The 24,791-nt window shown below is 27.4% G+C and overlaps 3 protein-coding genes and 1 pseudogene across 3 annotated transcripts; 1 reads left to right on the plus strand and 3 right to left on the minus strand.

Annotated features, from left to right (window-relative positions):
- Positions 1-850: 850 nt before the first annotated feature.
- Positions 851-5,529, minus strand: LOC137830678 (uncharacterized). The gene is made up of 4 exons (XM_068638143.1): positions 5,413-5,529; positions 4,696-4,724; positions 2,589-3,524; positions 851-1,386 (listed from the first exon to the last, which is right to left on the minus strand). Exons 3-4 carry the CDS (start codon positions 3,510-3,512, stop codon positions 1,177-1,179), a joined length of 1,134 nt encoding a protein of 377 aa, XP_068494244.1. The 5' UTR covers positions 3,513-3,524; positions 4,696-4,724; positions 5,413-5,529; the 3' UTR covers positions 851-1,176.
- A 1,540-nt stretch (positions 5,530-7,069) lies between these two features.
- LOC137830679 (EH domain-containing protein 1-like) lies at positions 7,070-13,268 on the minus strand. Its single transcript, XM_068638144.1, has 16 exons — positions 13,064-13,268; positions 12,724-12,803; positions 11,841-11,909; positions 11,700-11,757; positions 11,505-11,557; positions 10,983-11,019; positions 10,817-10,872; positions 10,460-10,573; positions 9,818-9,920; positions 9,651-9,700; positions 9,412-9,540; positions 9,065-9,316; positions 8,887-8,966; positions 8,525-8,651; positions 8,022-8,165; positions 7,070-7,571 (listed from the first exon to the last, which is right to left on the minus strand). Exons 1-16 carry the CDS (start codon positions 13,146-13,148, stop codon positions 7,386-7,388), a joined length of 1,623 nt encoding a protein of 540 aa, XP_068494245.1. The 5' UTR covers positions 13,149-13,268; the 3' UTR covers positions 7,070-7,385.
- Positions 13,269-15,070: 1,802 nt separating this feature from the next.
- LOC137830680 (protein transport protein SEC13 homolog B-like) lies at positions 15,071-16,915 on the plus strand. The gene is made up of 2 exons (XM_068638145.1): positions 15,071-15,228; positions 15,815-16,915. The coding sequence occupies exon 2, from the start codon at positions 15,819-15,821 to the stop codon at positions 16,722-16,724; it is 906 nt and encodes a 301-aa protein (XP_068494246.1). The 5' UTR covers positions 15,071-15,228; positions 15,815-15,818; the 3' UTR covers positions 16,725-16,915.
- Positions 16,916-18,239: 1,324 nt separating this feature from the next.
- Positions 18,240-24,370, minus strand: LOC137830688 (EH domain-containing protein 1-like; annotated as a pseudogene).
- Between the last annotated feature and the right edge of the window lie 421 nt (positions 24,371-24,791).

Here is a 24,791-nt window from a genome sequence, read left to right on the forward strand (position 1 = left end):
TTGAATAAAAAACTATAGAGTAAAATCTAGTTTTAATTCCCGTTAATATTTTGAATTTCAGTTTTAGTTTCTTTAAAATAAATTGTATCTCTAATTTTAAACTAGACTGATTAAAATTTAAAAGCATTTAAATAGTGTTATTTAAACCACTTTAACATCTAAAAATAGTGTATTTTGAAATTAAAAAACAAAAAAGTAAAATAATATAATTTATTGTATAATATAATCAGATAACATTTTTAATTACTTTGAGTAAAGTTGAGATCGAGCCAAATAGAAGGTCGTATGACACATTCGTTAAATAATATATTAACTTTTGCTTTAAATATGTTTTAGGTTTCAACCATATATAGATATTTATGCTTTAAATATCACATATTTATGTTTATAATAGATTAATTTCCTTTTAAAAAATTTTTGTTATTTTTTTAATTCTTAAGTATATAAAATCTTTTAGTTTCTTTTAGAAGTAATGATTTTTTAATAAGATAGATCCTAACATTTTATATTTATTTCAATTTTATCTTTAAAATATATTTTTTTTTTTTTTACTTTTTTATAAAACATGATATATCATTTCTTTAATATAAGATAACAAAAATTAATTTTAATTTTTACTCTATAAGATATTGACTATAATAGAAAATATATTTTTTTTTACATAGATACTTTTATATCATATCATTTATTTAAATGTTATATTATTATAATATTTAATTTACTATTTCAAAATTATACGTCAATAGTCATTTTGATGATTACACATTTAAAAATCAATTTCTATCGCAAGATCTAAACAACATAATGTGTCAATTATCTTTTTATATTTATTATCCAAACAAAAATCACATTTAGTTAAAATCGATTTTATATAATCACTCTCATTCAAAATTATTTTTACAAATGCATAACCAAAAATCTCAAAAACAATCCATATAATTGTATGAAAAATTACATGAGAAATGACAGTGAACCAGAAGTAATACTAATGAATCGTATCCCAAGAATCATATTAATGAATCATGCCAAAACTTATAATAAGAAAAATCAATATAATGCTATATACTTACAACATGCTCTTTATAATCCTTTTGTTATTGAGAAATGATTTTGTATTACCCTTGTTTCAAATCCTTTTCTTGATCCTCAGATTATGTTATGCACTACCCTTGCTTTTCATTTTCTGTGTTCACTATCCTCTTTATTGACACCATTTACTGCAGAAGTTCTATTTTCTTCTCGATCTTCATTTTTGGCAACTTCTTCTGTACTAGTTTTCTCTTCGGCACTCACTTCTAGAGACCCTAGCTTAACTTCAAGGTCCTTGACAATCCTTTTAAAAGATCTCACATCCTTAGCCTCTGCTAATTTGCTTCTTGATGATGTCTACAATGTGAAATCTAAAAGTCTGAATATTGATAATACCAAGAAAAATTTACTTACCTCTTCCCAAATAGTATGGGAAGATAAATGGCAAATAAAAATCAAAGTTTACAATTTCTTAATCCATTAAGGGGTGATCTAAGGCCATAAAATTGACTTAATTTTAGGTCAAAAACCAAATTCATTCCCTCAAAACACTTTTAATGGCACCTCTCTACTTAAAAAAGATTTTCTGACTATAGAGCAAAATATAGAAAGGAAATGCAACAGAAATTGGGAACACGAGTTAGATGTTGAAAACAAGGAATTATTCTGCAGCATAATTCTGACAAGAATGTTCACAGACAGGTAAAACGTAATATAATACTCATATAATAAAGCATATAGCCACAACTAAAATATTTAATGTAAGAGTTACCCTCATGTTTGAAAACAAATATTGACAACATTATCAAATGATTGCTATAACTACACCTTCTATCCTTTGTTTAGAGGGTCTACACTTTCTATCCAATTTATATACTTCAGAACACATACCTACCAACTAACGAACTGTGGTGCATTATTGCTCATGAGTATCTTTAAAAGTGAAGTAGGTCTAAATTTCAATTATGCTTGACATTATCAGACAACAGACATATGAAATGAAACAACTTTGAAGGCCACAGGAGCCAACCATGCTTCGACAATGGTAAATTGGGGGAGCAAATGACCATAAAGAATTTAAATTTAACAGCTAGAATTCTACACTCAAAAGCTACTTGCATTACTTTAACCTACTTTCCACCTCCTCACATTAGGCTAGACACCTCTTTGAAACTGAATAAATAATAGGATATTTGGAAACTCGTTTAAAAGTATAAAATGAAAACAAAGCCTTGAAAACTATTTAATGATGTTTGCAACTAATTAAACAAAAAGGTGCAACTAATTAAACAAAAAGGAGCGCAAGTGGGAAAAAGATTGGTGGCCATACTTCAGAAAACAACTCAGTTCAATCAACCACCCATTCACTCATAAATGAATAAATTTTCTTGTAGTATTCCCTCAGTAGTTATATTGAAACCATTTCAAGTATTTATAATGTTTTGAAGCACAAAATTTACTGGTTAAAAAATTTTAAATAAAAAATTATCAGTACTGGATTTGAGTCCCGTAATTTGTTTGCTAACCAAAAGCAAAAAGCATTTGTGTTGTTGACTAACCTGTACAATTTGCTCCACACGTCTTTGAAGATCTTCGCTTGACGCTGGCTGGTGGATGCCTTTAAGCATTAGGAATAAGTGAGACTCAATATCATCTGAACAATGTTTTCTAATCATACTTTGTGCAGTTGTAGATCTACAGCCTATGGCAGAGAAAGGGCAATTCACAAGCTTTAGTGGACAAACGGTTAGGCAGTGTCTATCCATCTCACGTCTCAAGATGTTAGCTGTGCACTTCTGTTCACATGGAACTATCTTGAAATCACAAGTTGAATCATGCTCTTTCAATTGACCAGCACTGAATCTGACATTGCACCCCTCATTTTGGCATATCACGGTCCTGAAGTCGCATGCATCAACATGGTTGGCAAGATCTTCGGCAGAGTTAAAACTCATACTGCAATGAAATGAGCTCTTGAAGTCAACATTCTTGAGCAAATCTTTTGCAAGTGTTTCTCTTCTATCCAGTGGCCAAAAACCATTTACTTCCATCTCCTGAATAAAATCATCTATTTTGTCCTCTCTCTTGTCACTTAGCAACCACCCTGAAAACTGGCTCCACAAATTCCTCTTTGAATTAACAAACTCGTCAACAAAATAAGAAATAATATCAAAAGGGTGTTCCAAAGCTTCACCATCAGGACCACCCTCAGAGATAATAGACTCAGCAACAAATAATTCACTCTTTTGGGTGACAAATTCTATCATCTCCTTTCTCAAATCAACAGCCACAAAACCAGGGGTATTGAAGGGATCTCCTGTTGTGTTATCAACACAGGCACAGGCTAGTCCTGGCATGAACATTTGAGCCAGATTGTGAACTACTTCTATGTCACAAAAATCACAATGTAACAAGGGACCTTCCTCTTTCTCATGTTCAATCTTCTTAGGCCCAAGATCCACATTAGCTGTAGGCAATTCCATTCTTGATAAAACCTAAAAGAGTCAAAAACAAAAACATCACCATACACTCTTTCATCTCAACCTTGTAAAACCAAAACCACAAATAAAAATACTCCTCCAATTTATAAATTTCTGTTTTACTTATACCCTCATAACTTAGTATGTTCTAGCTCTCCTATAATAAAGGAAAATTTTCATCATCTACTGCACAACATTGCTAGCTCTCCCGTCATTGCATTTCATTATTCCATACATTATCATCATCATCATCATTTATTGAGAATACAAATTGGATTAATTTCAACACATAGTAAATACCAACAAATCAAAATTTCAAAATCTGCCTTTTCCACCTATTCTGATTAATTGTCAAGAAACCCAACACCTAAATTCCTAAAATCTAGTGGAACTCCATCCTATTAAGCTATTCCACTAGAAAAACATACAATGGTCAAGATTTGAAACCTTGTTTTGGCTTATGAAGTGTGTGATTAATGACAAAGATAAGAAAAGAAGGAAAAAAATAACATAAAAATATATTATATTTTTTTGCTTCTGAGATCCAAAAGGCCATAGATTTCAAATGTAATTGAAGCACATATTGATTGATTGAGGTCAATGGCACAGTGAATTTTAGGAGACAAATAGAAAAGTTGATACTTTCATATCCTGTTTTATTTTATATCCAAACTGTTCTATATGCTCAATCTTACTGTTAAGAACAACGATTTTAAACCACGCCATTTAGTCCCTACTTCTACATGTTCGTAAAACTTTTTCTTTAGTAAATGCTTCCATACATTTTTATTTTTCATTTGATCTCTCTAAGGCTACCTTTTGCCCATTTGTTTAAAAAAAAAACTATTTCAAAGTTTTCTCTTTACAAAACTAATTTAAAGTTAAAAATCAAAATATGTTTAAAGGCAAAGTACAAGCTTTTTTAGCAATTTTAATTTCCTTCAATGGGGATTCGAGAGAGAAGAGAAACAAATTTTTAACCAAAAAAACATCTTTCGCTTAATTTTTTTTAAGCTACTTTTTTTCCTTTTCTTCTAAAAAAAACTAAGTTATTTCATCTTTTAAACAAAAAGAAAAAAGCTAGATGAAATACTACATGATATTTCTTTTAATCGTTGTCATGAACATCACATCTGGTCGTCCTAAGAATTATGAGATTCTTTTTTAAAGAGCATGTCTTGGTGACCTGTTTCAAGCTTCTGAGAAGGCATATTTCTGCTATCAACAACACACACAATGCAAATAGTTAGTTTCAAACAACAATTTGCAGGTGAAACTAATCAACTAAACTAAACCCTCTGTTAACTAGTCACTTCCAATGTAGAAAAGGCAAAACAAATCTTAAATAAAAGACCATGAAGGAATAACAAAAGCATAAGCACAAGATTTAATACAAAATACACAAATATATAACATTTTCCAAGCAAGCAACTCCTCAAACTGCAAACAACAATTCACTATACATAATAACAAATCCATCAAGAAAAACATAATACTGAAAAGCAACCATATTCACAAGCTGATGAAGAGTGAAAGTCCAGCCAAAGGTTTTAAATTTCACACAAATATACATGGAGTTTAGCATTGAAGAAAGCCAAAATACAATTCCGTGTAAATCATTATCTATAAATGATCATAAAATCCCAAACAACTCGCAAAATTAAAAACATCAAACCCTGTAAAAAAATGCAAAAATTGGGAGAAAATGGTTCATCTTTGAAAATAAACCGCTCCAAGCTAAAGAAATGGGGAAAATCACTTAAAGGGAGGGGAGGAAATTGCCCCAAACAAAAGAGAGAGGTTTCTAATGAATAGGAAGAATCCCAAAATGGGTACGAGATCAGAAGATCGAAGTTTAAATTTGAATAGATTGGGAGAGAAAGAGAGAGGATAGAGAAGGGACCTGAGACAAAGACAGAGAAATCAAAAGAACCAAAGGTGGCTGCCGGAGCTGCCGTGGACGGTGGCCCAAGTAAGCGCTGTCCGGTGATGAGATCTAAGGAAGAAACTGAGAAAATGGAACACAGTTTCTTATAACCAATGGAAATATATTACTTATTATTATTATTATTATTATTAGAATATTATTTATTTTTTCTAGTTTATTATTTTATGAATAATTAATTAAGAATAGAAAATAATACAATTTAAAAAATATATAATTGTATAAAAAATAGTATTAATAAATTTATGTAATTAGTATCCATTTATGCTTCAAGTAAAGAAGAAATTTGAAGTTAATTAATATTATTCATTGCATATTGTTTGTGCAAAAGACTCGTAATCATTTATTTAATTAGTAGATTTCTTTATAATTTGTGAAGGAGAATCATATGTAATGAGTGTTAGCATGAAATAGTATAAATATTAAATTGTTTATCTATTTTATCTCTTACTCTACAATTGTTGACAATTTGTTTATGAAAATATTTTTAAAACCCTTTTCGACTATTAAATTATCATCCTAAATCATTTGTTTTTTTTTTATCATTCTTTATTGTTTTATGAAATATTTATAAAAAAAAACAAACTCTACTCATCACTTATAAATTTAAGCTTTATTCACCCCTTTTATAATTTTTTTTTTCACTTTTAGCTTAAAAGTATTACTTACTACTAGCATTTATAAAGTATTATTTAAACCACTCTAACAATTAAAAATAGAGTATTTTAAAATTAAAAACAAAAAATGTAAATATAATTTATTGTATAATACAGATATATCCTATTTTAATATCAAAATTTTTAGGAAAGTTGACATGCATGTAAATAGAAGCTTATATGACACATTGGTTAATTAATAACTAATTTTTGAATTTTTAATGTAAAACAAATATATCAGATATATACTTTTATAATCCTGTAATTTTTGCTTTGGATGTTTTTTTATGTTTCTAATATTCTTTTTTTCTGATCCTAGTAAAATTATTCATTTGAAAATAGTTTATGTAATTTTTAACTTTTTTTGTTATTGTTGTTTTAATTCTTAATGGATATCACTTTTTTAGTTTATATTACAACTAATATTTTTTTAATAAAGATAGCATCTAACTTTTATATTTGTTTTCTTTATTTTATCCTTAAAATATTTATTAATTTTGGTTTAACTTTATATAAGACATAATATATTATTTTTTATATAAGATAAAAAAATTATTTTAATTTTTTTACTTTATAAGATATTGACAAAGATTTAAAATAAAGTTATTATTGTTATTGTTATTATTATTATTACCATTGTTAATACATAGAAATTCTTATACTACATAATTTATTTTATTGATAATATTTAGTTTACTCTTTCACATTATACTTCAATACATTAATATTGTTATATGGTAGAATTGTTTTATTTTTAGTATTTTTAAATACTTTTATTATTAGATTATACCTTTTATTTTATTTTAATTTTGAACAAAAAATATTTTAAGATATAATATAATATTAATAATAAATACATAATGTAAAAATATATAAAAATTAATATAACAATTAAATAATATATATATATATATATAAAAGATTATAAAAACTTAAATTTAGTTTTTAAAAATAGAAATAGCTTGAAAATATGTTTTATAAATACAACATAAAATAGTACATACAAACATGTCTAATTTTATTATTTACACATTTATTATATATAAGTATATTCTACTTTTGATTTCAATTTAAACATTTATCTTTTATAATTCAAACATGAATAATATATTTTGATTGAACAAAAAATTCACTTCTGATCATTAAAAATCATCATGTTAGTACATGTCTTACAAATATTGATCTATGAAGCCATTGCATAACTTATTTTTTTTTCTTGGAAAAATGGTGAAGCATATTAATATAAATTTGAATATTAATATGCAGGTCATAAACTTAACCATAGGGATTTCTGAATGCCTTCAATAGGTTAGGAATATCATAGGCAAGCATATCATCCACTGTTTGTATCATTTTTTTATTCAATTTCTCAAACCTATCAATGTTGTAACCACTCAAAGTCTCTTTGAATTGTTCAACATTTGGAAAATCACCAGCTGGTAGATGAAACTCCCTTTGTACCTGATTACAAACATTAATTAACATTTTAATTTTCAAATATTATCATAAATATAGATGCATTCACTACTACAAAGAAAAAAATAATTTTAATAGATGTTTATTTTTATATTATTTAGGGTTAAAACTTTTATCAAGTCGTTTATCCAGAATTGCAGTTTTTCCCGCTAAATCATCTATCAGGAACATATTTTTTGGAAATTTTTTAAATCTCAGGAAAAACCTTTCAGAAACCGTGTTAAATACCATGAGTTTAAAAACCTCAGTAAAATATTATAGATTTCAAAACCTTCATAAAATACCATGAGTTTAAAAACTTCCGTAAATTTTTTAGGGTTATATCAACTTTCGCTTAATAACCTTTGTTAAAATATATTTTTTCTCATAGTGATTTGAATTTAATTTATATATATATATATATATATATATATATATATATATATATATTCATACCTTTCCAAATTCAACATCCAAATTATCAATGAGCTTTTGTTGAGCTTTAGCTTTTCCTATCATGCTGGGCATTTGCTTCTTCAGATGGCTAATAATGTATGCATGTATCACAACAGCCCTGGCTCTTTTTACAAATTCATTGATCTGCAATATACACCAATTTTATCTTAATTTAATCATCTTCATCAATAAATAAAACACAATTAATGATTAAATTGATACTAGAATTCAAGAAAACATTGTAGGGAACTTTTGTATCCACAAAATAATGTTGAAAGTAGAGAGAAGCTTGGTTTTGTTCCACAAATGTTTTCCTTTTCATATGTTTCATTATAAAATTTATATAGAAGTTTTTCTTATTTTTAGTTTGTAAATAATTTTTTTATTTTATTTTTGTCAAACCAGTTCTTAATTTTAAATGTTAAACTTCAAAATAATTTGGAAGTGTTTTGTTAACCATTTTAATAAGATAGTAGATAATAAAATGTACAAATGATACTCACTTTCCGATCACAAGCCTTCTTTGGTATATCTTTCAAATCTGAGAGAAGGTCATCTTGTTCTTTTTGAAACAATTCATCACCAAGTTGACCACTAATAGAATCATGCATAAATTTATCGTTGAATGAACTGCCAAAATAGTTTAAACACGTTAAAGAAATAAGAATAAGATAATTTTATATAATAATCAATGAGAAGAAAGTGTAGCAAAATCTAAATTACACAAGAATGTGTACAATGTAAAAAGTAAAATCAAAAGAAAAAACTCTTCCGTGTGAAAAATTCCAAAAACTAAAAATATGTAAAAAAAATAAGAACTAATTCTTAATGTAAAGAAAAGTTTTTTTAAAAGGTCGATGCATACCCAATATATACACGCATGACTTCAGGAACATTCAATACTTTTCCAAGTGACCACATCAATGCACCATATATTCTCATTAGCTGCAAAATTCAATCATACAAAATATAGGTCAAATTTTTCTTCAATGAAATTATGTCAGATTTAGTAAAATTAAAATATTAGTAATATATGTCTTTACTTGTTGAGGATCAACTTGGTCTGCTTTGTTTAAGACCACTCTAATTTTGTCATCATGTCCTCGTAGAGATGATATCACACGCTTAAACTCATCGCTAACATCAAGTTTGTGAGGATCAAACAAAAGGAGTATTAAATCACATTTTGCGGCAAACCATGATGTTACACCTGTAAAGTCATATTGTCTATGTGTCCTTTGTTTTTCTCCGGATAACACTCCAGGACTATCAACAAATGTAATGTGCTCCAATAACTTTGAACAATATATGAAAAATGAGAGAGTTAAGTTTCAAATGCTACAAAATAAATCTCTTGATTTTGTTTTAATTAAGTATAAAAGACTCTTACAGGATGAGGCATTTGAGAACACTCAAATTTGGACAAAAATGATGTGCCAAATGTAGTAAGACCACTAAATGGCATGTCTGCTTGGACAGCAACAGTGTTTCCAGGAATGCTTCTTTCATCGGGTCCAGACTATTAAAATATGTTGAATCATTTAAAAAATTATAAAAATGAATATATAAGCGTAAAGACATTCAAAAACTATATAAATAATAATGCAGATGAAACACTTTGACACATACCATAACAACAACAAACCTATCAGTTGTTGGCTCTGGTCCAATGTGAGATCCTAATAATATTAGTAAAAAAAAAAAACAAAATCAATATATAAATTACATAATTAGTGTGAGCAATTTCAAATATATATTACACATAGAATTTGAGGTTGAGGTTGAGAATCACTTGCCTGGATAACTAGATCTAAGCATATGTTTAATGAATGTTGTTTTTCCAGTTGAATATTGACCCAATAGTAGAATCATAGGTTTGGCATCAAAGTCACTATTTGTCTGTAATGCATAAAGAATAATAATCATAGAAAACTTGTCTGTAATGCATAAAGAATAATAATCATAGAAAACTTAAGTTGTATCCTGCTGTACAAGAAAATCATGAAATAGAAACTAATTTTTAGACACCAAAATAATTAGTTGTAATAGTAACTAAATTAGAGACCATTTTAGAAACTAAATAAAAAATTGGTTTCTAAATTAGTTTCTATTATTGTTAAATAGTTTCTAAAAATTGGTATCTAATTAGCTACCAAGGTTAAATTTGGTCTCTAAAACCTTGGTTGCTAATTAGATACAAATTTTTAAAAATTATTTAACAACAATAATTAGAAATCAATTTTTTATTTAGTTTTTAAAACGGTCTCTAATTTAGTTTTTATTGTAAATTATTTTGATCTCTAAAAATTGATTTTTATTTCATGATTTCCTTGTAGTGTTGTCCACGTATACATAATTCAGTAAACAAATGAAGTTGAATTAGACTATTTATTTGTATTCTTAATCAAACAAAGCAAAAAATAGAATCAAGTACTAACCAATAAAGGAGATACAAAATCATTATAACGATAAGCAACTTCTAAAGGCTTCAACTTTTGAAGATAAAGCCTCTTCAAACCATCTACTATTGATGTCACTGAAGAAGAAGGCACCTATAAACATATTCTCAAAAAGTTAGAAGAAGATGAAGGATAAAGAAAAACCCTAAACCATAATAAGGTTAGAAGAAAATTCAGAATAATAGATAAAGAAAAAACATAATTTTTAGTCCAAACTAAGACATTTATCATGTCATATTGTTACATGAAATATATTTTGTTTATTTTTTTTTTAAATATTTGTTTAAGGAAAAAAAATATTTGCACTTTATAGAGTTGCATGTAAAAAATTCTTACCTTTTTTACCGACTTTGCTAAAAACCAATTACTTGCAGGTGATGGTTGAGGACTAACTGCATTATTACCAGTAAGTGAATTTGATAAAAGAAAAAATAAATAAATAAAAAAGGACAAAAGCAATATGAATAACATCCTTTATATTAATTGAATTAGCATACATTACCACTCAAATCTTTATCTTTATTTTTGCGTCTTTTCTTCTACACAAACAAATCCATGTAATAATAAGTTATTTCACTAAATGAATATACAATATGAGCATAAAAAAAAATTAAAAATTAAAAATAATTAATCACTATATTGATTAAATTAGGTATTATTTTAGAATTCAAAATATTATTAGTGTCTGAAATAGTTTATATTATTAATATAAATTTATAAAATAGTTTCTACATTAGTATCTAAAGTAGCTACTAATATTTTATTTAGATTATAAAATAGTCTGAAAGATTAATAGAGACTAATTTAGAATATATAGTAGTAAGTAACTAAAATCTTGGTAGCTAAAAGTTAGATACTAATTTATAAATTATTTTATAAATTTTTATTAATAATAGAAACTAATTTAGATACTAATATATTTTTTTTAATTTATAAAATGATCTTTAATTAGTCAAATAATAATTATTTTGATCTCTAAAATTAGTTTTTATTTAAAAAAAATTAGTGAAATAGTTGTACTTACTGCAACTAATGCATCCAAACCATCCATTGTGGGTGGTTTTACATGTCTCATAACTGAAATAAAAGTAAATCATATGTTAGTGACTTCTATAACATAAATTTAACAAGTGATAAAAAAGAAAATGTAAAATTTTAATTGATATTAAAAAAAAAAATAACTAAGAAACCAAACAATGAAAAAAAAAACAAAACCTACCATCACTAGTTAGCAAATCATGTGTTATTGAGTATCCACATTGTCCTAAAGAGACAAGCTATAGTTAAAAATGAGTTAGTTAGGGTTTAGAAATATGTAAACCTTAAACTCAAAAAACATATTAAGGATTTGGTTTTGTACCTGCATAGCAGTCACAAATTCTTTGAAACCTAAATATCCTTCTCGTTTTGAATCTGCAATGGCCCATATCTCATTTTGATAAAAAGGGACCCATAAAGAAATAAATTAGTTACAAGGAAGAAACAAATATATCAAAAGAAGGATTGTAAAAAATATCAAATAATGTAACTTAAATAAACAATTCATCTTTTATATATACAATATCACATCTAATGGGAAAATTCTATCATAGTCCATTTTTATCCCAAGTTTCAAAAAGGATAAAATTTACATACATAACTTATAACATACTTTAAATTATATTTAAATTATATGATATTGTTTCTTCTTATTTAAAGCAAGGCTAGCTGCATATTCCAATCTATTGGTCTGCCCTACATAATTTGTAGCCCGCATGGGATGGGACGGGTTGACCCGCATGATCTAGATAACTTCAAAATTTAAAAGGTTTTTTTTCTGCAATCTCATATTTTCTTCATGCAACCTCATATTTCACATTCTAAAATCTTTACTCATCTAATTACGCATGTGTCACGAGAATAATATTGTAAGACCATTTATCTAATTCATCTAAATAAAAAATTAAAAAAAAATATTTAAAAAATTGTTTTTTAGTCATTTTTTTTTTTAAAATATTTCTTATGTGGATTGACACTTAGATTAATGATCAACCCTTATATGAGACGTGTTAGTAAAATCAACCTACATATTCTATGCGGGGTGTGACAACCTAACCTATATTTTGTAGGTCAAATACAAGACGAATCAATTTAAATTGGCTTCCTACTAAATATGTTGTGCCTTCTTAATCCATAAATACATTTTTTATATTAATTTCTACTCCTTGTTCATATGCATAGAACAAATTTATAAAGCAGAAAACCTGTTTCAGTTCTTGTCGTGACAAGTTTGACATAGTAAAAAACTTGATGGCTTCATGTCCCGTAAAACGACCATCCCCATCTGAACACACCAAAATGCATAATAATCCAATCATTTACAGAAGAACAAATCTATTTTGCATAAAGTAATAACATAAATGACAAAGAGGTTAAAGGAAAGAATTTTAAACTAATTCAACATTTTATTATTTTGCAAATTTATAATGAAACAAAACCCTAAAAGAATGTATGAATAAAAACATGAAAAAACAAGTAACACCATGTGAATTTCAATCATCATAGAATGCGATGAAAAATGGAAAATTTTGTTCAAATAACAACCTGAATCTGCATAATTGAACCACTCCTCATATAGGGTTTGATTATCTTTGAAACTTGAATCGACTGGTACTATAGCAAGTTCCATGATAAGAACAATTTAGAAAATTGATTTCTATTTTCCTTTTACGATTTTGAGTAAGATATAAAGAGGGGTTCCATATGCTTGCAGAGGGATGGTTATTCCATTGACGTTGTTGCAAACCATACATGACACAAATTTGGAGCTTTTATATTGTGAATATTGATGTTAAGTGCTAAAGAACTGGTTGAATCTAGAATTGGAATTTCCATTAATAACTACACCTGAACACGTTAAAAGAGGAAATCATGTTGAAAGTTTTCTTAAAATTAGTATAAGAATGGGTTGATAAAATTATTACACGACTTATTATTATTTAATGTGAATTGATTTAATTTGGAATCCAAAAATAGTTATAAAGTATTGATATGGTTAAAAATCTAAAATTATACTCTCTACTTCATTATCCTTTAAATTATATAATTTTCCTTTTTTTATTATTTTTTTTGCATGTAATGGTTAACAATGTTACTGTAATTTATTTATTTTTTTAACTATTATTGAGATTTATAATATCAAGAAACGATATACCCACGTTAAATAGAAGTTAGAGTGATATAAGCATTTTCATAATATGTTTGACTTTAGAGTGACAAAACTTATTACTATGCATAATTAAAAACTCATTAGCATTTTCATTTTCATAATTGTTGCAAGCAATGGACAAAAATCCAAATATCATATAAATAAAAACTTGTTATATAACTACTTGGAGAGAAAAATAAATTATAGGGTTTTAGAAATTGAAAATAAAAGACATGCAATAACTAAAAGACTTTAATAAAAATAATGATAAAGATATAGATGAGATAGTTCAAACAAAGAGAATTTAGAGAATGGTTTCACTTTTTCATGAAATTCATTCATTATCAATCCAACAATTTTATTATGCAGTTAATTCAACGATCTATGAATTTGAAAGCTCTCTAAATTTCACTTTGCAAGAATTGTTCTTCTCACCTTAAAAAAATAAAACAATAAAAAACATAAAAATATAATAAAAATAATTAAAATTAGGATAAGTAAGTTTTTTTTAATCCCAATCTTATAATGAGTTTTTCAATTTGGTCATATTATTTTGAAAATTTTCAAGAACAATGTATGACACATCATTAATCAAAAGTTCACTTATTGAGGAAATCAAAATTGACTTATTGAGGAAAGTAAGACATAATATCAATACCAAATAACATTTGACTTATAATACTATTGTGACTATAAAATTGACAAAAAATTCTGTTAACTTATTATTTTTAAAAGAATTATGATTAAATTGAGAATATTAAAAAAAGTGAGACAAAATTGAAAAAAATGCTCACAATATTAAGATAAAAAGCTTATCTAATCTTAAAATTAAAATTAAAGAAACAAATAAATAAAAACGTATAAAAATTGTAAGTATTCAAATATTATAAAAAATAATATTAAAATATTGGTTTTTAGCCTTTATCAAGGACGATATTTTTAAGTGGCTATGATGCTCTATTCTCATTACTAAAATTGAACACACAACTCAAAACAACTATTAGTAGTTTTATTTAATTAATTTAAATTTATAGTTTTATTAGAATTTGACAGAAGTTAAATGTAAAAAACATCATTTGTGTAATTATGAAAAAAAGAATTTATAAATTAAAATCAGAAACAAATAAAACATCTTAATCTTCTGTTAAAAAATATTTGATTGTATATTTGTTAGGAGCTTTTATGTTTATTCATATTTTTATTATATCTATATATATATATATATATAGTTGTATAAAAATAATATTAAAATAATTATGTAACCTTATTTAAAAAATATTTAATTATTTTAAAATAAAAAAATATTTAGTTATTTATTTAATTAAATAAATACATTATTTTTTACTTATTAAAAAATCACATGAAAGTTATAAATTATGTATTTTTTTGTATGTAAATATTTTATTAATGATATAGATATGTAATAAGGAATTCAGTTCTCCATTCTCAATTTCCTCGTAAGATCTAATCTTACACTCACCGGACCACTCTATCGCGCCACCGTCCACGGTAGCTCCGGCAATCACCTTTGGCTTCCTCACTTTCTCTGTCTTTTTCTCAGGTCCCTGTTTTATCCTCTCTCTTTCTCTCTCGATCTATTGAAATTTCAACTTCAATCTTATGATTCCGTACCATTTTGCGATTCTTCATATTTATTGGATTCATCTCTCTTTTTTTGTGACAATTTCCTCATTTCACCCCATTTGCGGTTTATTTTCAAAGATAAATCATTTCCCCCCAATTTTCGTTCTTTTTACAGGGTTTGATGTTTTTAATTTTGCCAATTGCTTGTGATTCTATGATAATTTTTAGATAATGATTTACTCATAATTGCGTTTCACTTTCTTCAATGCGAAATTCAATGAATATTTGTGTGATATTTAGAACCTTTGGCTGGGCTTTTCACTTTTCATCAGCTTGTGAATAGGGTTTATCTTATGGGTATTATGTTTTTGTTGATGGATTATTACTATGTATAATGAACTGTTGAAGTTTGAGTAGTTTCTTGATATTTTCTTTGCCTTTTCTGCATTGCAAGGGACTAGTTGACAGAGGGTTTAGTTTAGTTTAGAGTATTAGTTTCACTTGCAAATTGTTGTTTGAAACTAACTGTTTGCATTGTGTATGTGTGTGTGTGTTGATAGCAGAAATATGCCTTCTCAGAAGGTTGAAACGGGTCACCAAGACACGGTCCATGATGTTGCCATGGATTACTATGGTAAGAGACTGGCAACAGCTTCATCAGATCACACAATTAAGATAATTGGAGTGAACAACACGGCCTCTCAGCATCTAGCAACATTGACTGGTCACCAAGGACCTGTTTGGCAAGTAGCATGGGCTCACCCGAAGTTCGGTTCTCTGCTTGCATCGTGTTCCTTTGATGGCCGTGTTATTATTTGGAAGGAGGGTAACCAAAATGAATGGACTCAAGCTCATGTGTTTGATGAGCACAAATCATCTGTGAATTCTATTGCTTGGGCGCCCCACGAGTTGGGTCTCTGCTTGGCTTGTGGCTCATCTGATGGGAATGTATCTGTTTTCACTGCAAGAGCAGATGGTGGCTGGGACACTGCAGGGATTGATCAGGCTCACCCAGTTGGTGTTACTTCTGTGTCATGGGCACCATCAATGGCACCTGGTGCCCTTGTTGGTTCAGGGTTGCTTGATCCTGTGCAAAAGCTGTGCTCTGGTGGCTGTGATAATACTGTGAAAGTATGGAAGCTCAACAATGGACTGTGGAAGATGGACTGCTTCCCTGCTCTTCACATGCACACGGATTGGGTTAGAGATGTTGCTTGGGCACCCAATTTAGGGCTACCTAAATCTACTATTGCCAGTGCATCGCAGGATGGTAAAGTGGTTATATGGACCGTAGCAAAAGAGGGTGATCAGTGGGAAGGCAAGGTTTTGAATGATTTCAAGACACCTGTTTGGAGGGTCTCATGGTCACTGACAGGAAACATACTGGCAGTGGCTGATGGGAACAACAATGTGACATTGTGGAAAGAAGCAGTAGACGGTGAATGGCAACAGGTGACAACAGTGGAGCCTTAGAATGTGATTTCCAGACCTGTTTATTAATTAGAAAATGGTTAGAAATTTTGGTTTTGAAACATAGTTGACATATTGTTTCCCTGCATATTATACGGTTGATTAATTGTGCTTCATAATGCACCAGTTCCTTGATGTTTGTGATCCATTGCATATTCTGTGATTGGAAGAATGAAGTTCATTAGTTCGAGTTATTTTGAGATCAGAAGAATGTTTTGCATAAATTGTTGCATTTAATTTGGATTGCTCATGATTAATATCCTTGAGAATTTGGTTTTAACCAAGCCTGTGATTGGATGAAACTATTTTTATTTATGCAGTGGATAAAAACATTATGATCTTTTCGAATAACATTGAACACATTATGATCTTTCGAATTGTCTTGTGCTTTCACATAACTGAGTTTCATGTATTGTATAAGAATGATTTATAAAAAACGAATGACGAGTTCAGATAAACCATTCTTTGAACATAATAATGGGTTTTTAAATTTGTATTTTATTTTTCATTTCATGAGAGTTTTTTTTTTAATTACATTTTACAGAAAATAATTAAAGATATCATTCTTAGTGTGAGCTATTTTTTTATCACTTCTCAAACATATAAACTATTTTCTATTGAAATGAGTAATCTTCAAAAATTTATTCAGAAATTAAATTAGTGGCAATCATATTGAATGAAAAACTAGAATAAAATATTTTTTTATTTCCTGTTAAATTTTTTGAATTTCACTTTTATTTTCTTTAAGATAAATTGTATCTCCAATTTTAAAATACAATATCTTAGATTAAAAGTATTATTTAATAGCATTTAAAATGTGCTATTTAAACCCGATTTATCAACTGAAAATAGCGTATTTTAAAATTAAAAAACTTAAAAAGAACAAAAATATAATTTATTGTATAATATATTATCAGATAACATATTTTAATGTACAAAATTTTGAGCTAAATGACGCAAATAGAAGCTCATATTGGTTAATTGCTATATCAGATTTTTTTTATAATATATTCATTTTTTTCTAAATACGTTTTAGGTTTCTGCCATACACTTTATTTGAAAATAGTTCCTGTAATTTTTTTGTTTTGTTTTAATTTTTGAAGTATATTATTTTTTTAGTTTTTATTAGAAGTAACATTTTTTTTTAAAAGACAGCTTCTAATAATTTATATACATTTTTTTTCTATTCAACTGTAATTTATGAAGGTTGGAAAACATTTTTTTTAACTTAGAAAAACAAATAATAAAATATTTCTTTGAGTGATATTAGAAATGACTGTTGGACTTTTCACTATGCTAAAATATTAGTAACAAGTATTTCATTAAATTTATCAAAACAATAAATATATAAAAGTCTAACAAATAAATATCTTTATATAAACAAAATCCCCTTATACTCATTAAAAGGCAACAAATTAGTAAATGTCTTACATAGTTTCATCTAAACAAGTGTGTTGATGAAGCCATTGCATAATTTTACAAAAATGTTGAAACTTTATTGTTTGAATTATTTTCTTCCTTCATAAAACTTAACCATATGGATTTCTAAATGCCTTCAAGAGATTAGGAATATCATGGGCAAGCATATCATCCACTTTATCTATCATCTTTTTATTCAATTTTTCAAATTTGTCAATGTTATAAGATCTCAAGTTCTCTTTGAATTGTTCAACATCTGGAAAATCACCAGCTGGTAGATGAAACTCCCTTTGTACCTGATTACAAACATTAATTAACATTTTAATCTTCAAATGTTATCATAAATGTACATGCATTTGGGTTTAGTTTATATATTCATACCTTTCCAAATTCAACATCCAAATTATCAATGAGCTTTTGTTGAGCTTTAGCTTTTCCTATCATGGTGGGCATTTGCTTCTTCAGATGGCTAATAATGTATGCATGTATCACAACATCCCTTGCTCTCTTTACAAATTCATTGATCTACAATATGAAAAAAAATATTAATTTATAAGAAAAGTCAACCTTGTATAAGTAAAAACACATATTATTAAAGTGGATATTATATTATAATTCCAATTCTTAAAATTGAAAACCCCAAAAATTTCATATTGAAGATAAGATAGTACAAAAAGTTCTCCATAAAATCATAGATCAAAATCAATCCACTTTTCTAGAGAGAAGAGGATTATTAGAGGATGTAATGGTGACCAATGAAGTGATAGGTAAAATAAAGAGGAAAAATTATCAATACATAACTATGAAAGTAGATTTTGAAGAAACATATGCTTCTCTTATATGATGAGAATGGTATTCTTTAATTTGTAAACAAACTATTTGTCAATATTTTTTCATAGAAATAGTGTTTAACAATGACAAGTACATATGAATTAGTAGAAAAAGTACGAATAAAACTTACCTTACGGTCGCAAGCCTTCTTTGGTATATCTTTCAGGTCTGAGAGAAGGTCATCTTGTTCTTTCTGGAACAATTCATTACCAAGTGGACCACTAATAGAATCGTGTACAAACTTATCGTTGAACGAACTGCCAAAATTGTTTAAACACAATAAAAGAACAATGCAATTTTATATAACAATCAAAGTGTGACCAAATCTAAATTATACAAGAATGTGTGCCGTGTAAAAAGTAAAATCAAAGAAAAAATTCTTCCACTTAGTAAAAATAACAAATATGTAACTTCATGACATATCATAAACTAATTCTCAATGTAAAGAAAAAATATTATTTAGAGGTCCATAAGAGAGTGCATAAATATTACAAAGTGACTTACCCAATATATACACGCATAACTTCAGGAACATTCAATACCTTCCCAAGTGACCACATTAATGCACCATATATTCTCATCAGCTGCAACATTCAATCATACAAAACATAGGTTAAATTTTCTAATCAATGAAATTGTCAAATTAAGTATAATTAAAATATCAGCAATATATGTTTTTACTTGTTGAGGATCAACTTGGTCTGCTTTGTTTAAGACCACTCTAATTTTGTCATCATGTCCTCGTAGAGATGATATCACACGCTTAAACTCATCGCTAACATCAAGTTTGTGAGGATCAAACAAAAGGAGTATCAAATCACATTTAGCAGCAAACCACGATGTTACACCTGTAAAGTCATATTGTCTATGTGTCCTTTGTTTTTCTCCGGATAAAACTCCAGGGCTATCAACAAATGTAATGTAATCCAATAACTGAACAATTGATACGAAATGAGAGAGGTGAGTTTTAAATGCTATCAAAATATTTCTTAATTTTGTTTTAATTAGGTATAAAAGACTCTTACAGGATGAGGCATTTGAGAACACTCAAATTTGGACAAAAATGATGTGCCGAATGTAGTAAGACCACTAAATGGCATGTCTGCTTGAACAGCAACAGTGTTACCAGGAATGCTTCTTTCATCTGGCCCAGACTATACAAAGAGAACCACCATTAACTCTTTAAAACTAAAGCAATAACTAATTTTCCAAGATAACCAACATTTGAAGATATCAAACACCCAACTACATTTTTATACTTACATGTCAAACATCCAAGTTCATTTGAAGTCTTATTTCTCTAACTCCATTCAATCTATTTGAATGATTTTGTTTCACATAATTTGTATATTAGTAATATCTTTCTCATTTTATTTGAACAAAACTATTCAAAGATGTTGAATCATTTAAATATTCACATTCAAATTTCATATACATACTAATGTAGATTAACCTACCATGACAACAACAAATCTATCAGTTGTTGGCTCTGGTCCAATATGAGCACCTAATGAAAATTGTAAGTAAAACAAATAAGTAACATGAAGTGCATAACTAGAATGAACAATCTCACATACACATTATACACATAGGAGTTGAGGTTCAAGAATCACTTACCTGGATAACTACTTTGAAGCATATGTTTAATAAATGTTGTTTTTCCAGTTGAGTATTGACCCAAAAGTAAAATCAGAGGTTTGGCATCAAAATCACTATTTGTCTGTAATAAAGAAATAATAGTAATCAATAAAAAAAAAATCTTCATTTTGTATCCTTCTCCGTATATAAATGGTGTTCATATTACATGACTGGGTAAACAACTGAAACTAAGTCTAAACTTATTACGAAGTGGACTTTAAGAAAGACTCTAATCTCTAGTCGATGTGGGATCTCCATCACATCCCCTCACGTCGAGAGTGCCAACTCGTGCGTGAGACTATATATTATGGGTGGTCCAATAGCGATCCAACAAATACTCGCTAGGATAGACTCAAGATGGCTCTGATACCATATTACGAAGTGGACTTTAAGCCTAACTCAACCCCATAAAACCGGCTCATAGGGTTGAGGTTTGCACCCACTTATATACAATGAAAAACTCTAATCTCTAGTCGATGTGAGATCTCCAACAAAACTAACTAGTTATATTTCTTGTTAAAAAAAAAAATAGAATCACCTACTAACCAATAATGGAGAGACAAAATCGTTATAATTGTATGCAACTTCTAAAAGGCTTCAACTTTTGAAGGTAAAGTTTCTTCAACCCATCTATAATTGATGTCACCGAAGATGCAGACACCTATCAACATATGCTAAAAAAATAAAGATATTGAGAAGAGAATGAAAGGGGAAAATGACAAATAATTCTCACTTTATTCCTCTTTTTTACACACATATAAAAATATTAGAAGATACATTAGAAGAATAAAGAAAGAACACCATAACTTGTTGGTCCAAACTAAGATATTTACAATTTCATTTTGTTACAACAAATATCCTTTATTTAATGTAAATAAAACTTAACATTAATTTAGGTTCTTGTACAAGTATATTGATGACTTTAGTCCCCAAATAACAACTTAATCTTAAATTAAAACTTTAATATAGCCTTCAATATAGATTAAATCTTGTTAGGTTAATTTTCAATATAGAGTCATAAAATAGTTAACTAATATTCCAAATAAATCTTCTAAAATATTTGTACACCCAAAATGAAAAAACCTAATACATTCAAATATAAATAAAATCACTTGATTTGTTTCTCTAGTCACACATAAGTTTAGCATGTTTGAGTGAATCTTTATCTAAACAATATTATAAAGTTAAGGCAACAAAAGATGAACAATATTAAGCAACTAAAAAAAATAAGTATATGACTTTCTAGCTATGATACAAGTGCTAGGTCTTGGTAAGTAATTTTAGCCAAACATCCAATTATTGTTTAAAGTAACAAATTGTTTTCAAATCATGTTAATTCTGTGCCTATCAAAGTGACAAAATGCTTACCTCTTTTGTTGATTTAGCAGAAAACCAATTACTTGCAGGTGATGGCTGAGGACTAACTGCATGACTATAAGTGAGTGAAACTGATAAAAAGTAAAGAAATAAAAAGGAAAAATGGTAATGTGAAAGATGCATTTAGTAATGAAACTAGTACACTCCTTTCATGATTAAGTTTGGTGGTTTATAGAGTTAGATGAATATCTCTGAACAAGTTGGTCTTAGTCATTTTTTTTTATAAAGATTGGAACATTTCTGAATTGAAGTGTTTGTATAAGAGTTGAAACACCTTAAAGTGTCATTTTATTTATTTATTACGGATAAAAAAATAAAAGTAGTATACATTACCACTTGATTCTTTATCTTTATGTTTGCGTTTTTTCTTCTGCATAAACAAAATCATGTAATGATCACTCATCACACTCAATGAATTAATGTACAGAATCAACAACAACAAAAAAAAAAACTTACTGCAACTAATGCATCCAAACCCTCCATTGTGGGTGGTTTTGCATATTTCATGGCTGAAATAAAAGTCAATCACATGTTAATAACTTTTATAATATAGAATTTAATGAGTTAAAAATGAAAATTTTCAATTGATGCACACAACATAAATAATAAACCAAACAACATGAAAGCAAAACAAAAATTACCATCACTAGTTAGTAGATCATGTGTTATTGAGTATCCACATTGTCCTAGAGAGACCAGCTACAATTTAAATGGATTAGGTTTTGGATATTGGTAAAAATTAAACTTAAAAAACATATTTTCTAAAAGAAAACTTATTTTTTTTACCTGCATAGCAGTGACAAATTCTTTGAAACCTAGATATCCTTCTCGTTTTGTATCTGCAATTGCCCATACCTTATTTCAATAAAAAAAGAGTAAGGAAGAAAAATATTAGTTATAAAAAAAAAGAACAAATATCAAAATAAAAATGTAAATAATGTCAAATAATGTAACTTAAATAAATAACTCATATTTGATTTTAAACAATTTCATATCTAAGAGAAAAATGTTATCTCACAATAAAATCATAAAATAGAAACCAATTTTTAGAGACCAAAATAATTAGCTGCAATAGTAACTAAATTAGAGACCATTTTAGAAACTAAAAGAAAAATTGATTTCTAAATTAGTTTTTATTATTTTTTAAATTTGTATCTAATTAGCAATCAAGGTTTTGACTACCAATTATTTAGTTTCTAAAACCTTGGTTGCTAATTAGATACCAATTTATAAACTATTTAACAATAATAAAAACTAATTTAGAAACCAATTTTTGTTTTAGTTTTTAAAATGGTCTCTAATTTAGTTAATATTGCAACTAATTATTTTGGTCTCTACAAATTGATTTCTATTTAATCAACTTTTACCTACATAAATTTGAAAGTTTTCAAAAGGATAAAACTTGCATACTTACCTATAGTTCTTTATGTGATGATATTTGGTCATTCATTGCTAATATATATCTTATTAAATGAATTACATATTACCAAAGCAAAACTTTAAATATGATTAAAATATAAGTTTTTCCCTTTTTAAAAATACCCATTAAAATACTCATTAGTAATGATAATAATCATAGTTAGTTAAATTCCCAAATTCAATAATAGTTTTTGGATTAAATGATGAAAAAGTTTCAAGTAATTTATTCAATATGATTATGAAAAAGTGCATCCATGATGTGACCAAATCACTGTAAAATTGTTATGCACTTAAAATTTCAATAATCCATAAATAAACCATCTTTGTCAATATATAATTTTTTGTTTATATGCATAAAATAAATCTATAAAATACAAAACCTGCTTTAATTCTTGTCGTGACAAGTTTGACATGGTAAAAAGCTTGATGGCTTCTTTCCCTGTAAAGCGACCATCTCCATCTGAAAAACACCAAAAATGCAGAATATTCCCATTATTTTAAATCACATGCATTTAGTTTTGCATAAATCAATCACATGAATGACAAATGAAGAAGGTTAATAGAAAGAATCTTAACAATTATTTTCACTCAATCTAATTCAACTTTTTTATTGTTTTGGACATTTAGGAATGGAATGAAACAAAATCTTAGAAAACTAGTGATTAATTATGCAAAGGATTTGAATTATGGTAAAAGACAACAAAGATTGAAAGGTTTATATATTGGTTGAATCATTCACTGATAAAAAAATAAAGATAAAAAGGTTGTTGAAATGAGAACCTGCATCAGCATAATTGAACCACTCTTCGTATAGGGTTTGATAGTCTTCAAAAGTTGAATCAATGGGTACTATCTCAAGTCCCATGATAAGAACAATACAGAAAATATGATTCTTTTTTTTTTTGTTTTATGAATTTGGGTGAGATGTGAAGAGGGGTTCGAGATGCATGCAAATGGTTGGTTACATGAGAAGGAATTGCACTGGTGTTGTTTCAAGCAATATTTGATACAAATTTGGTGTTTTTAAATTGTGAATGTTGATGTTCAATGCTAAGAGATGTGTTCAGAACCTAGAATTCAAATTTCCATTAATAACTACATAAGTTAAATGAAGAAACTATCTTAAAAGTTTTTTTTTAAATTTTTTTTAAAAAAATAGTTATGTGAAAGGTTTGACAAAATTATTACACAACTTATCATTTAATGTGAATTTATTTAATTTGGAATCAATTAAAGCACCTAAAAATAGTTGTATTGTTTTATTTTCGTGAGTTGTATTTGGTAAAAGAAAATGTGTAGTTATAGTTAAAAAAATACTAAAAGTATACTCCATATTTTATTATTGATTAAACTAAATAATTTTCTTATGAGTATAGTTGTAGTATA

The sequence above is a fragment of the Phaseolus vulgaris genome, chromosome 7 (genome assembly GCF_000499845.2).
Source record: "Phaseolus vulgaris cultivar G19833 chromosome 7, P. vulgaris v2.0, whole genome shotgun sequence".
NCBI classification, from domain to species: Eukaryota; Viridiplantae; Streptophyta; class Magnoliopsida; order Fabales; family Fabaceae; genus Phaseolus; species Phaseolus vulgaris.

What these genes read in the sequence shown, in the direction of transcription:
- LOC137830678 (XM_068638143.1), bottom strand. Translation starts at nt 3,512, where the DNA reads ATGGAATTGCCTACAGCTAATGTGGATCTTGGGCCTAAGAAGATTGAA. An exon ending in GTGTGGAGCAAATTGTACAG is followed by an intron (nt 1,387 to 2,588) that starts GTTAGTCAACAA and finishes TTCACATTGTAG; the next exon opens with ACATCATCAAGAAGCAAATT.
- LOC137830679 (XM_068638144.1), bottom strand. Translation starts at nt 13,148, where the DNA reads ATGGAACTTGCTATAGTACCAGTCGATTCAAGTTTCAAAGATAATCAA. An exon ending in CACGACAAGAACTGAAACAG is followed by an intron (nt 11,910 to 12,723) that starts GTTTTCTGCTTT and finishes TATCAAAATGAG; the next exon opens with ATATGGGCCATTGCAGATTC. An exon ending in ATAGGTTTGTTGTTGTTATG is followed by an intron (nt 9,541 to 9,650) that starts GTATGTGTCAAA and finishes ATATTTTAATAG; the next exon opens with TCTGGACCCGATGAAAGAAG.
- LOC137830680 (XM_068638145.1), top strand. Translation starts at nt 15,819, where the DNA reads ATGCCTTCTCAGAAGGTTGAAACGGGTCACCAAGACACGGTCCATGAT.